This window comes from Haemaphysalis longicornis, unplaced genomic scaffold (genome assembly GCF_048455015.1).
Source record: "Haemaphysalis longicornis isolate Haplotype H1 unplaced genomic scaffold, Haemaphysalis longicornis Haplotype H1 scaffold_5, whole genome shotgun sequence".
Lineage (NCBI taxonomy): Eukaryota > Metazoa > Arthropoda > Arachnida > Ixodida > Ixodidae > Haemaphysalis > Haemaphysalis longicornis.
The window spans coordinates 37,556,171-37,570,653 of NW_027526385.1; the positions used below are offsets into that span (position 1 = coordinate 37,556,171).

Here is a 14,483-nt window from a genome sequence, read left to right on the forward strand (position 1 = left end):
GCGCCAGACATAGTTATGTGGGTTGATTGTGGTCACTTAAGGTTAGTACAACAGGGTCTAGTATACCTTTCGGCTTGCAAGCTATAAGACTATAAAATGATATCTTCTTGGACGTATTGCTGTCTGCTTCGCGAAGACGAAACCAAATATTATTAGTGACGGTCGAGATTTCAAGGCATTCGTGCGGCGGGCGTAGTTTGGAGGCAAATGAGCCAGCTTGTTTTGATGCCTTTAACTTACAACGGTCTGATAGTAATGAATTAAACGTATATAAACGTCGGTTGTGATGAATTTAGGTTGCAGCAGAAATTTGCCGCTGGACAGGTGCACAGATTCAGAAAAATAACTGATTCATCTGAAAAAAATTCACTGTGTCCGTCCTTTCACACAAATTCTGAAAACATTGAACCACAGATTCCTTATGTCACGTTCTTGTTCTCCCAACCTCGTAGATTGTAATTTATTGTGCTAAAATAGTTGAGTTAACTTCGAAATACACTGTATGCGAAATCTCGAACCGTATATTTAGCAGAGTAATGCTGTCCCGTTAGCACGGTTTATGTTGAAGAGTTTGAGCAATTGTATGAGAAAAATTTCGAACGAACCATCGCTCTTACGAATTCAACATAAAAAGAAGGTGTCGCTTGCAAATCGTATGTTTGAAACACGGCAAAGAAGGGAAAGTTTATAGAAGTTATCAGCATTTTAGGTTGTAAGAATGTGTCATCACTCTCTAATAATGGCCTGTCAATATGTGGTAGGCCTCCTTCTTTGGGTAGCAAAAGGAGATGGCGCATCAAACATACGCATTTTTTTCCTTGCAGTTTGCGGTATTCCATTCAGAGGCCATCCCAATTTGACCAAGCCACACATTGAGCACGGTAAAATTGTTGGCGGTATGGACTCCATCAAAGGTGCCTATCCTTGGCAGGTAAGAAATGAATTTTCAAGCAACCCCGCGATCCCTTAAGTAGTCACATCAGCTGTGTTCGGTGCGACGGGGTCCTGTAGCTTTCGCAGTGAGTGCGATAGTATGAAGCGGTGCTTGCCATTTGTTGCAAACTCCATAGCACGCAAGGTCTCTCCCCGTCGTGTGGACGATGGATTGTATGTGAGCTCAACTGTGCCTATTCCTCTAATGCATCTAAACTTTCTTGATAGCCTTACACGGTTACCGCGCTGCACCGTTCTTGATGTTGGCTGTTCATAAAGGCCTGCTCTGCAACAAACGTTTGCAGAATTTATGCAGTTACGCGCCTATTTGACCAGAGATACGAATACACAGCTTCATTACAACAGTGCAATTTGGCATAATGCCTCCGAACCATTCAAAAGATTCATAACCGACGACTTGTTGGTTTTCAGAGGTACTTCTGTTACAACTATAAACAACGATTATATATATTTTAGCATTGGCCAAAAGTGCAGTCAATACTCACACTGTTAAGAAGCCACGTAGACACTGCTTTTTTATTTGAAAGGCAGCAGTAGGTGGTGGCTGCAGTGGCGGTTTTACTTCCGCAAAACACGTTTACATGGTATAGCCACGCATTTTTGTAAGTGTGAGGGCCTCAAATGCTCGTATACTGGCTGCAAAAATGGACAAACAATGTGACACTGTCTCGATAATCGCAGTGGTGCATGGTTGTCCTTTAACCACACGTAAGTCCATTGCGGCGCTTGGACGTCATCAATGCGGCATAACGTCCACCGATGCGCCATGCGTCCTTGCTGCGCTTGTTAATTATGAAACTTTTAGAGCCGCTATGCGGTCCCTTCAGAGTGCGCACCACGCTTGGTGATACTGAAGATATCACTCTTCATGAATACAGGACATTTACAGGGACGGCCAACCGATTTTGTGGAGTGTATGCCCTCTATATCCCTAAGGAAAGCATCAATTAAAATACTTTTAAGCAAAACGGGTTTCCAGACAGGGCCCTAGAACGTTTGACAGAGCAGTGCTTCGATTGACAAGCTTTAAAGGGGCCACGAAAGAAAAAACACAAGTTTGGTTCATTCGAAAGATCGCCTCGTCAGAATCATACTGACACCACTTTTGACCTAGTCTTCGCTCAAATAAGCTATATAATTAGGTAAAAAGAAAATGGCCATGTGACCCACTAGGTAATTTTCCGCAACAAAGCCTATGATGTTATATGTCCAGCTGTGCGATGGCTGAGGCCGACAAAAGCAAATGCAAAATAGTCAGGGCTTATAAGCTTGCAGAACAATATATTTGAGCTTAAATGTTGGGCACATTTTTTTATTCCAGTAAGAATGTCGAAGTAAACAGTGGAAGTCACGAAAGTACACGCAAACGTAGAAGTACTGATGCGTGCTGCTGTTGGTACTGGATGCACTTTGCTTGTTTCAGATGCACAGCAGTGCAGCGCTTTGGGATTGTCTCAGACGACACTGGCTAATTGGCGTAAGCCGGTGTTTTACGTGATCATATGTGTCGAGCGAACACCACATTTCACGAAACGAATATTTTCTACCTTAACAAAAACAAGCCAGGTGCAAATACGGTAACAAACAAAACAAAGGCAGAAAATGGCTCGGCGCTGTATGACGGCTCAATCTAGGAGGAATGACGGTAAACAAGCCTCCGCGGTCGGCTGAAGAGCCTAATAGCGCACTACATTTCGCTTGAAGACCTGTGCTGGTGTCATCGTTGCAGTCGTCACTAAAACACACGATATGGCTTGAGAATCAAAATTTTAACCCTGAAATCGATTAATTTCTCTGTGAATAAAGCATTGTTTACTTCCGGACAAGCGTGGGGTACACTATAAAACTCAAAATTGTTCCAATAAAACAAACTTGTATTTTGTCTGCATGGCTGCTTTAGTATACGCCGCAAAAATGAATGCTGCCAACCATGACATTGTGCCGCACGGCAACGTAATTAGAACTGTACGTGAGATAGAAGGGATACTTAGCACCTTTGCCCCTGCTAATGCAATGACAAAGTGCAGTCTTTGCTATCTTTTTATCTGGTTTTGGAATCAAGCATTGAAACCGAAACGGAGTTGTTTGCATACGAGCGGCAGTGTCACGTTTAGACAGTATGCGTGGCACCACCTCTCAGAATTCAGAAAGTTGAGTGCATGAACTCCACAAAAAGTGGTTGGCTGCCCCTTTAGGATGCCTCTGGGGGACAGTCGCGACCGCAATAAACCAAATTTGTAATATTTGAAGTGACGGAACATTCGAATACAAACAGCGTCTTGTTAAAACACTTAAACAGATGCTACTTGTAAGTTCTACATAACTGTGTTGTTGAGCAAGGCAGAAGCATTCTTAACTTATTTATTTCACCTTCATAGATGAAGTCCTTCGAGGACACTATGACTTGCTGCTGTCAACTGTTTTAGGGTCAGAATGCCCTCCAAAGCCACGATTCGATTGGTGGTCAGGCTGAGCTACATTTCAGTTGTTAACACACAGTAAGACAAATAACCTTTCATAACGTACCTTGATTGAGGGAAGTCTTACAAATTGATTAATTTATATTAGGTCAGGTATAATTTTTGGAAGTAATTTGACTGGGTACAACTAAACCAAACGTGTCAATATTCGGTTAACTGGCTTTATTTACATGTACTGCAGAAAAAAGTGACTGTCTTGAAAGTTTACAAGGTCACATAAACTTCTGTTGTAGTAAGAGATTGCTTGAGTCTCAGTTCTCGTGAGTGTTGGAGGCATAGGTGATGTGGGTAGGTATGCGGGCTTCCCTGCCCATGGGTATCGGTGGATCAGCCAGGAGCCTTTAATAGTTTTTGTCGTCGTCACTGGCCAATCCCCTCCAAGTGGGCATTAAAGATTCATAAGCGGGTACGTTTCGTCGACCGAAATGGGTATCCGAGAAGCGACATGCAGTTACGAGACAGGCGCAAGCCCGACACTTCTGGTGCGATGTAGAATGTAATTAATCACGCATCGAGGAATTGGCTCTGACCTTTGGCGGATGATGTCATCACAGACTAAAATTTGGTCACACTGACAGAAACAAGGAAGAAGCGAGCGGACACACGGGGTGCTTGTCCTTGTTTGTGTCAGCGCCGCCAAACTTTCGAAATGTCGTATTAACAGGCCCAAACCAGCACTTGTCTTCTTCACTTATCGATCCCCCTGAATGGATATGCTGTTGGGCTTTAACGTTAAGCTATTTTGAGGCCATTGTTAGCCTCAACGCTATGTGATCCGAACGTTGAACCTAACGACCTTCCAAGCATCATGAAACTCATTGCCCATCAAGGTCCGTTAGGCCTCAAAATGTAACGTGAGGGCTTATGTCGGCCTGCGCATACCCAACGGGGGCGTGAGGGCACCGCATACCCTTGTAGGGAACTAATGTGAAAATTTGAACAGAGGTTTTCGCTATCTGAACAAAGCAGTGCGCAAGACTGTCGTATTAGAACTTTGGGCCCTTATATTCTATGCAACAATCAGGACAAAGAATTAATAGAACTAAGCAAGCCCTGCACCACATTCTGCGCATAAAAATGTAGTTGGGAATAATGACAAACAGTTTTTGTGCGCTCACTCTATTGCGGATTCATTAAGTTTTAATGGGAAGCACACACGCGTGTTACAAACCCTTGTTACATCTTCGCAGGTAATGTTCTGGACGGAGCTGCGGAAGGCGTTTTGCGGTGGCAGCCTTGTCAACGACCAATGGGTGTTGACAGCATCGCACTGCTTCAAGAGGGACGAAATCCACATAGACGAGGTGGAGGTGAAGCTCGGGAAATACGACATCTTTGAAAATGAGCCACAGCAGGTCGTCACCAAAATCGTCGACGTGCATTTCCATCCGTGAGTACATGTACTACTCGGCACAGTATTTTGTGAAACGGAGTTTCGGCTACATTATACTATTGCTCCACTACCCTTTTGGCACACCACGTGCTTTGTGTTGGTAATTGTGGTTTCACGCATAATGTCATGACGGTTAAACACAGAGCACAAGCATGGCCACTGGGCAATGAAAGCAGTGCCATTAATAGCTGAAACTGCGACCTGCAGACTTTCTTTTCCGTGCTACGTAATCATACGCCCAATACCACGTGATATTAGCCGTAGAAAATAGAATGCTTGATTCTAAAAACGTCCTAGAAATTTTCCACTCGCTGTGGCCAAGCTGCTTTGTAACGCGCGCAACCGGGTGCTTTGCTTGATGTTTGTTGGATTAACTGTCACGTATTTTTAAGCCAATGACTGTGTATAAGCTGATGGTTACTCAGACATTAACGCGCTAGTGTAAATTTAACAGCAAATGTATTTGTGGCAAAGCCACCATTCTGAATGCCTGAAAAGAATGAATTCTAGCTATGCTCCGTGGAGAAAAGAAACTTCGTGACGTATTGCTGGCAGCACTGTTATCCTTCTCACTTTCTAGCTCAACAAATTTCCATCAGCTGCTAAGGTAAACGTGCGTGTGAGCTAAAGCCATTTGGCCGCTGTTAGCCGGAAATATGTTCAGTCGAAATGATCGTAATCGCTCCCCATGGTTGTGATTCGTAGAGTGTACCCAGGGTAAGTTCTAATAATATTACCAACATTCCACGCCCAAACACTTGTTCTTGTTTGAAGCTTGTGCAATTTGAAGAGGGTGGAAGTTTGTTCAGAAAGTTAATTATTCATAGCTTCAAATTAATGTAAGTATTACGTATTCTTACAATATTTTTGTCGGTGCATTGTGAATCCCAATGAACGGGAAAAAATTGCCTTTAGCACACCAAACCGGTTTTCAGGAAGTTAAAAGGGTGAAAGTTCCGTCGACAATATTGTAAGTATAAATGTACAATAATTTTCTGCCTTTCTTTTCCAAGGCTGAAGCTTTCCACTTTTGCTGAGTTACAGTTGGACGTCTTGCTTGATAAAATCACTACATTTTGCAGATAAAGAATAGAGTCACTGAACGTGGGTGAACGAGGCAAGAAGTGTAAAATATTATCATTGAAAATACAAAATAATGTCTCAGATGTGAGTGAACGCAGGGTAAAAATGGCCCCTTGCGCGTTTTCGCAGGAACTTCAACGTGAACACATTCGACAACGACATTGCGCTGGTTCAGCTGGCCGACCGAGTGGCGTTCACGGACTACATCCTTCCAGTGTGCCTGGGTGACAGCGCTACAATCGAGCGCGACTTCTTCAGTTCAGACGACGTACAGCTGGGTACAGTCACAGGCTGGGGTCAACTCACCGAGAGTCCCAACACTGTGCCCCGCTTCCTACAAGAGATAAGGCTGCCCATCATCGACCACAGGACCTGCCAGCAGTCAACCAGTTACCCGGTACTATTTCTCCCTTGTTACCTTGGTATGCCGTTTGTGCAAGCGTCGAGTAACTGATGTAGCATGGCAGTCGAATAATGCTTTTAGAAGTGCCTACAATCAGCGTATAGTGTACAGTGTACTGAGTTTGTAATGGCACTACACCATATGAAGTAACTGATGCATTTAAAGCTCGACAATGTTTAACAGGAGCTAAAAAAACTGGTATACACCCAATGTGTTGTACTTTGGTAATGACTTGCGGAAAGAAATCTCGAATCTCACTGAGCACCTTAGAATGAAGATAGACCTACCCAACGGGCCATGAAAGGAAGGATGCTATTGGTAACTCCTATAGAAAAGAAAACAGCAGTGTAAATCAAGAAAAACACCCTGGAGGAAGATAATTTAGTTCAAATTAAGCGAAAGAAGTAGTGTTAGGCTGCTCAAGCACGTGAGGTACAAGAGGTGGACCATCCATTAACGGAGTGGCTACAAATAAAACGTAAAAAAAATCACTAAGCTGCAAGGTTTAGATGGAACACGAACCGAGGAATTTGCTGTAGAAACATGGACGGGGACAGCAAACTCATGATAGAGGTGGCTGGGAATCTATGGGAGTTGCTTTTGCCCTACACGGAAAGCAAACCGGCTATTGCTTACGATTACGTTGATGATTAGTGCTGATTATTGCTGACAAATATATCTGGGGATTTCATATCTCATTTGCCATGAATACATCTGTTACTGCCATGCCACAGAGTTTCCTACCACTCTTAAATTAAATATCGCGCAGAGAAGGTATTTATATCCGTACTTCACCACCATGTGTAAAATTTTGGATGGTATTTATTTTTGATTTTAATGGAGAACGTGTTCTTCGTACCTCAGCTTTTCGTGTTTTCGTGTTCCCTTCTTTCACATGGCTAGAAAAGGCCCTCTACAATGCACCATGAAGAAAAATAAACTGAAGCGCTATTCTGCTTAGTACGTCACTTCACGCTTAAGAGGGAAGCGGGTGCACGGTAGTGTCCGTCTTTGGCAACCGGACTGAGATTTCTATCTCAAGCGGAGAGGAAAGTTAGCGGGAATCTTAATAGCCATTCTGCCTCCTATGATTTATTAGCGCACTCCAATTTAATTCGTACCTTCGCTGTTTGTGAGGAGTAATGATGGATTGGCCACTTAGTTCAGGGCTCGGCAACTGCGGGCCGAGTTGCTTGAAGCCGACACGCCGACATTGTGTGTGTGTGGAAGGGGGGGGGGGGTGCGGGCTTTGCAAGCAACGAAGAAATAACCGGAGAATTGACAATATTAAACAAAACGAATAAACATCACTTTTATTTTCAGCACACGTTTCACAAGGTTGCAATTTAGAAACAAAGGTTAGAAGGAAAAACTCTTTCAATGCTACTTTTTGTGTTGCATTCTTAGCCAACTCGCAAATATCTACATCAAAGTTGCTCACCGACAGACGAAGGAAGTTGTAGAGGTATTCATAGATTAGTTGGGACCTGAAGTTTTATTTGGTGAGCCTCATTTGAGGTCCCACTTCAGGTAAAAACTGCCATGTGTGCCTTCGGATAGGAAGTTACAAGGGAAGGGGGGATTATGACGCCGTGCAGGTGGCCGCAGAGTACTGCCTCGAGGCCACAGGTTGCCGACCGCTGAGTTAGTTGATGGGGCTGTGACTACTATAAATGATACCAGGTCAGCTTCGAGGTTGCAACTCCACAGATTCGCTTCTCAAGTATATAGTCTTAGGTTGAAGTCAATACTTTTTTTTGTGTGGTTCTCACTGACGCAATTTTGTGAGAATATTCAGTGAACTTTGTGTAAATTTTTACCCTGGGTATTTTGTTTAGGGCAGCAAGGGTCGTCAGGCACCCTCAAGCAGTACGCAACTGCTTTTCGCCTGATGTAACCCCAACCTTGTGTTGAAACAAATAAACCTTTTGATTTGATTTGATTTGATTTGAAAATTTCGCGTAGGCGTGTAAATCTACACACACTTATTTTGAGCCTCCAGTTGGGTCTTTAATTATTTGAAAAAAAAAATACAATCTAATAGTATATTATAGCAATATACTGGGTCAATCGATGTGATCGTGAAGACGAAAAACCCTAACCCGACCATAAGAAAATCTTTATGGATCTTGAGACTTTGTTCTGAATGACTGAATGACAAAATTATGGGTTCGCGAGTAAAGCAATTGCCGCGCCTAATGCGACCGTAACAAAAGTAACGACACAGAAGAAGCGAATATTTTAATAAGCTTCAGAGGTTATTGACGCACGAGGGGCGAAGGGCAGATGTGCATATTTAGCTATATAAGGAGTGGTGTGAGCTTATACTGTCGCGTTACATGGCAGACAGTTGGTTGGAGGCCACACCAGGCGCTGGAGGGTAGCCAGTTGGGTGGCCATCATTCATTTACTGATGCTCAGCAGGCTTGACAAACAGCGTTTATAGTACATTCTCTATTCGGAGTAGAATCCTTCGCATGCTGGTCCGATGAGTTCCTGAATTGCATATGCAGTCTTTAGCAAAGTTTTATTGCAAAGCGCTTTATTGTTTTTTTTTTCAGCATTTTTGGCGGTGTAAGTTGATGCAATTTTATTCGAAGCCTTTCCTTTGCTATGGCACGCGAAGCCCGTATACACTGTTTGTATATAGGAATATTTTCTTCTGCTTCGCCCTCACACCTTGAGGAAATGGTATCGAGCTATTTTGGTTGCTAGAGCAAAAATGCTGCGAACGTGATCCTGTAGTGGCATCAGAGGTCCCTACGTGTGTTGTAGCTGCATCAAAAACCGTTTTCATTTGTTCCTGAGAGTGTTTTGACCGTTCTCGTGTCTCCTTAATTAATGCAGGTGACAAGAAACATGTTTTGTGCCGGATACAAGCAAGAGATTGTTGGCGATGCGTGCAAAGGCGACAGTGGCGGGCCTTTCGTCGTGCAGCGAAAGAACCGCTGGTACCTCATCGGCATCGTCAGCTGGGGCGTGGGTTGTGGCCGCAAGGACCATTACGGATACTACGCCAAAGTCAGTAACTACCACAGCTGGATCAAGGAAAAGATTTTGTACTAGGAAGAGGGCAATTCTTCTGCTTACGTGAATGTAGGCCTGTTTGAAACGATGTGAAACATTTGCGGGCATTGTGAAGTCGGATGTTCACGACATTTTTACCGCCGATTAAACTCCGCGAATGGTAGTCAGTCGTGTAAGATATCCGAAAACTGGGAGCTCATCTATGGAATTTCCGATTTTTAGGGAAATTTGAAAGCGCGTATGACGGGCTCATAGGCGCTGATAAATCCGTCCAATGCGAGAGATTTAAGCTTCCAGGCGAGCTTACTGCTAGAAGAGATACGAATTTAGGGGACGTGGAATTCGAACAGAGAAAAAACAATATTGCCAGTAATTTGTTCGAAAGTAAGCACGAATATAAACGCATACAGAGCTAGAAAAATCAAGCAGGAGGAATTAGAGAACGTTACCATGAGGAGGAATTGGTTTGGAAACATGTCAGAGTACAGTAATAACGAAAGCAACATAAATCAGACAGATGTACGACAGACGCAGTACTCAAGCAACTGACACGGTGACTTAAAAACCTACATAAATAGCCAAAAGGGTGATGTTCATGAACCACTTGCCCTTTCCCCATCCCCTCTTACTATGACGTACTATTTTTTAAGCAACTGGATTTTTCTGAACTTGAGGGTGTTTGTGATGTATACGACGCGAAGTTAAGGCAGAGCCATTTTATTGTGTTATCATCATTGTGACGTTATTTCATTCATGCTGTGTATACCTCAGTGGTATAAGGCAAGACACTACGTAACATTCGCAAGCATGCAGCTTTAATGACTACAAAAACGGCTGTCCTTAGTAGTTAGTGTATAAAGCTTGCCTTGAAACCATGCAATGAATTACATAGCACGGACAATCCGTGCTGTGAAATTGGCTGCGCAAATGTGTAGCCTAAAATACAAACTTGTCGTTTGTCTCTAGCTCAACCTGTTAGCGCAGCGTCAACCGTTCTGCAGTGCCAATTTAACTCAGAAATGATAACGGTACATAGAACAGCAAAGACAGCTTGGGGAACAAAGTATTACGTTTGTTCCCTTATAGACCATCCAGTAATAGCGTAGTTGAGTTTGTACACATATTCTAGGTTGGCGGAGTCATTTAAGCTATATTTTTATTTGCTCAGTTTTTGTGTGCATACTCGTTTTTGAGTACATGTCTAGTGTGTTTCAGCGCCAATGCTGGAGCCATATTTGAGTCTCAAAATCGAGTTTTTGATCACTATATATTGATAGATCTGAATATGAATCGCCTTGGTCTGCTGTCGAACGGTACTTGGTAGAGGGGAGGCAGATGGTGCGGGCGTCGATATTTTTCAGCATGTTGAGCTTTGTTGAGCTATGTTGTTCATTGTTACAAATCCTTCGCCCACATAGACTCAACTTCCTGTGTAGTTTGCACCCAGAAAGGTGATTTATTACGGTGAAACTTCAGGCCAATCTTGTCTTACATGCGATGGCTCATTCACTGTAATGGAGAAACGAAACGCGATCACGAAAATATTAACCAGAACACACAAATAGCGTGATTTCTTTCCATGCAAGCCATATTGACGGGCGGCTTAATTAGGGACAAAGATCTGAAAGATGGCTTTTCAAATATACCTGTACCACGCCATTATAGGATTTCCACGAAAGTATTTTTCAATTTTGAGTGTTCTTGTTCATATTTTCATGTTTGTATTTCATTTGTTCATGAGTGTACTCTAAAACACTACCATTTTGTCTTCCTCTATAAAACTGCACGATCAATAGATGAAGCATGTCTGTAAAATCTTTACGTCCTTCCTTCATCAGAGTGTGTGACAGAAGAGTGCAGAACGACAATAGAGTGGAGAGTGCGCGGGGAGGTAGCTGCATTGGAGAGTGAAAAAAGTGACGTCATTGAAGAGGCTCAATGCCTTTCCTGCACTTCCCCATTCGCTAGCCTTTCCTCGTGCTCCCGGCTTGTGCAGTGCGTATCTGCGGTCGCCATATTGCGTATGAGCTACCGAGCTCAGTACTCCGGCTCTTTTTACCGGCCGCGTTGCTCGGGGTCAGGTACACGTGCCGGCGTTGGTGTTCGAGCACATATTCGCGCGTCTCTACTATGTTTGTCACCGTCGACTCGCACTATGAAATGGAGTGGACAGCTACTGGAGGACGAATAGACGTCAAAATAATACGGAATGTGTTCGATGGCGGCAGAATGCCGATGCTGCTGAACAACGGAATGGGCGAGATTCTCAAGCATTCTAGCAATCCATCCATGAATCTTCCTTTAATTTATTTTTATTTTTACCTAAAATGACAGACTGTCTTCATCCCTTACAGTTAGTAACAGCGCTTTAAAAGGGGGAGGCGAAAGGTCCCATGGCTCGGAGTAGGGTCGCCTTTCCTGGCGCACCGTCTCTACCACGTAACGTACTGAATGACCAGAAGCGTTCGTGTTAGTTGTTGAAATCATCTCGGTGAAATCGCAACCTATGTTAAATGGAAGTATCTAATGCTTTCCTGATCTTCGCTTGTCCGAATGTGAAGCTGCATTGCTATTGTCGGTATAAGAAATATAGGGGTCAAGAAAGTGCGAGCTAATCGTCGCACGTACGAAGAGAAGTGTGAATTTGTAAGTGACAGCCGGATATGTATATCAGAACAGAAGATTTTTCTTGGTTGCTTTGCAATGGTCCCAGAGGTATTACTGTTTGCCTCTAAAGAAATGCTCCGGCAATCTGATATACACAAAGAGAAATGTTCGAAGCCACCACAAGTATTGGCTTTGTGGAGCGATGTATAACTGAAAGATGCTCAAGAAAAGTTACAGGCCATGAGAGTTTGTACAAAGCAGAGGGAATTACAAATGTGCTTTTTGTGTACTCATCATAAAACCTATGTGTCTGAGTGAATCATGTAGTCAGTATTTATATTGCGCAGGACGCCTTCAGTCGTTGAGTTTCATCTACAGTTTTTGCTTATATGTACGTATGTTTTTTGTCATATTTGTGTACAGTGCGATACTTGAAAGAAAGCACTAAGCCACCTGTGAATGTGTGGAACTTTGCAGAATAAAGTGTTCTTTGTTTTGCTTTTTTACGTGTGGACTTTTCTGCTTGTAAATTGAGATGAAGTTTAATCTATTCGCCCCCAATTTCAACGAAGGATGCTCCATTCGTGCAAGAATAGCTAGTACCTCTACGCAAAATAAACTAGCGTACTGGTTTTTAAAACGGACGTGCTCATGGCCGCTGCAAGCCATTTCTATCGACTTGTCGTCTGCCCCAGATAACTGCGCGTGCAGATGTCAGAGTGCCTTGAATACGGGGTAGAAATCATAGGGCCACCAACATACCAATAAATGAAAGACGTGTGGCATCATTATCATCGCCCTACTCATAGTAAAACCCCTCGTTAACTGACTTTTCACATTAAAACACTGCTCGCTCTCGTAGCAGTCCGCGCCATCGTCTAAGCGAACTATCCTTCCACGCCTTCTCACAGTCCTCGTTGAATTTCCCGCCATGGGTTACTATTTGGGTTCCCGCCGTTCTCACCATATCAACTGCTCCTGGCGCTGTTTTATTGCACAACCCTGACCACACGGGTGGCGTCGCTTCCGAAAGCAACCACCGCCTCTTTAGAAAAAAAAACTCCATTCTTTTACCAAAAAACTCTTACCGAGTGACTTTGCCGAGTCATTGCAGTGCGCTTGACATGTCCTCTTGTGAAAATTCATAAGGGACGTGCTGGTTGGTTCATACTGGCTGCGACGACCAGAAGAGGGAATGAGGTAGGCAGGTTATGTCATCATTTGAATCGGCGGACAGTGTGCTCACTTCGATTGACAGTTTCGCTCTAAACTCTCCTTTGACGTGACTCATTTCGGCGGGCACGTCGAGCAAAACAAAATTCAACACATCTTACCAGATGTAGCTTTCACTGCAAAATTCTTTTACAAACTCAGGTAAAACTAGGAGAAATACCCTCGCTGAACGTATATAGCGAAAAGGCTGTCACTTACGATTAGGTTCTATAGCTTTTCACGCAGGAATGTTTTACCCAGACAGTGACAACCGCCCGCTGTAGCGCGGGTGGGTTTCCCAGTACGGAAACTAAGCTTGTAAGCACGAGCACTCAATCGACGCAGTGACGGCAATGCCGTGGTAGAACATTTCCTTTTATCCAATTAACAATTCGCTTTTACTAACAGCTAGCTGCAGCCATTTGCTATGCTACATTCTATTGTGAAGTTTAGCGCATTCCAGCCTAAGAATGAATTTTCTATTTTTAAGAGTAGGTGGGAAATTGAAGCCAGGAGCCTGCATGCAGCGGCAATTTTCGCCGGCTCACTACTTCGTTGCGTTGCCGAGCACTAAATTGTGGGTTGGATTTCTGGCTACTGCGGCTTCGTTTCTGTTATAACAGAAACGTAGCCATTAGGGAGGTCGACGATTATCATCTATAGAGGATAATCACCGCCCTTCCTCTCAGCCCACACGGTAGACCCGTTGTAGCATCGGCGCGCCACACACGAACTCGTACGTTCCAGAAAACTACCTTCTCGAAGCGTTGAAATGAGCAATTCATGAGTTTGCCTTGGCGTTTTGCCATCGCGTACTTTACCGCAGCCGATATGAAAAATGAAAGAAAAAAGAAGAGTGCGAGATCAAATCGCGGAAAAATGGAACACTCTGCTCAATTTATCAAGATGAGCGGTGTTAAGATGACATTTCCTCTCCACTCTCCACTATCATCGTGACCTATCGAAACACGTTTATGTTTGTTGCAACATCGAAATACCGAAATACTGCTGCGCTTTACCCGTTTTGATCCGGGGCGTTTACATTGAGGTCGAGGGTGCCATTTCTGGTCAGGACATCCCTTCTCTTCAAAAGCAAATGTGATAGAAACGCAACGGGTTTTTTCTTGAGGGAGTCATCGGGGCGTGAAATTCGAACTTACCCAATGAGCGAGCCTACGAGCAAGGAAGCGAACACGCCAGCATTAACAAACTATTTCCACGAGATCTGGCGCAACGCGCATCATATTTCTCGATATGATATTTCTCTCTTCTGAAATACGCACAAACGGGAAAGTAAAACTGTGTAATTAAAAAAAAATGATTT

The 14,483-nt window shown here is 43.6% G+C and overlaps 1 protein-coding gene across 1 annotated transcript in view; it reads left to right on the plus strand.

Annotated features, from left to right (window-relative positions):
* The window catches only part of LOC144138061 (mannan-binding lectin serine protease 1-like), an 83,909-nt gene extending 71,456 nt beyond the window's left edge, over positions 1-12,453 (plus strand). The window contains exons 12-15 of the mRNA XM_077670135.1: positions 825-931; positions 4,625-4,824; positions 6,040-6,307; positions 9,161-12,453. Coding sequence (XP_077526261.1) covers positions 825-931; positions 4,625-4,824; positions 6,040-6,307; positions 9,161-9,379 — 794 coding nt within the window. The 3' untranslated portion in view covers positions 9,380-12,453. The remainder of the gene's footprint in view (positions 1-824; positions 932-4,624; positions 4,825-6,039; positions 6,308-9,160) is intronic.
* The last annotated feature ends 2,030 nt before the right edge of the window (positions 12,454-14,483 follow it).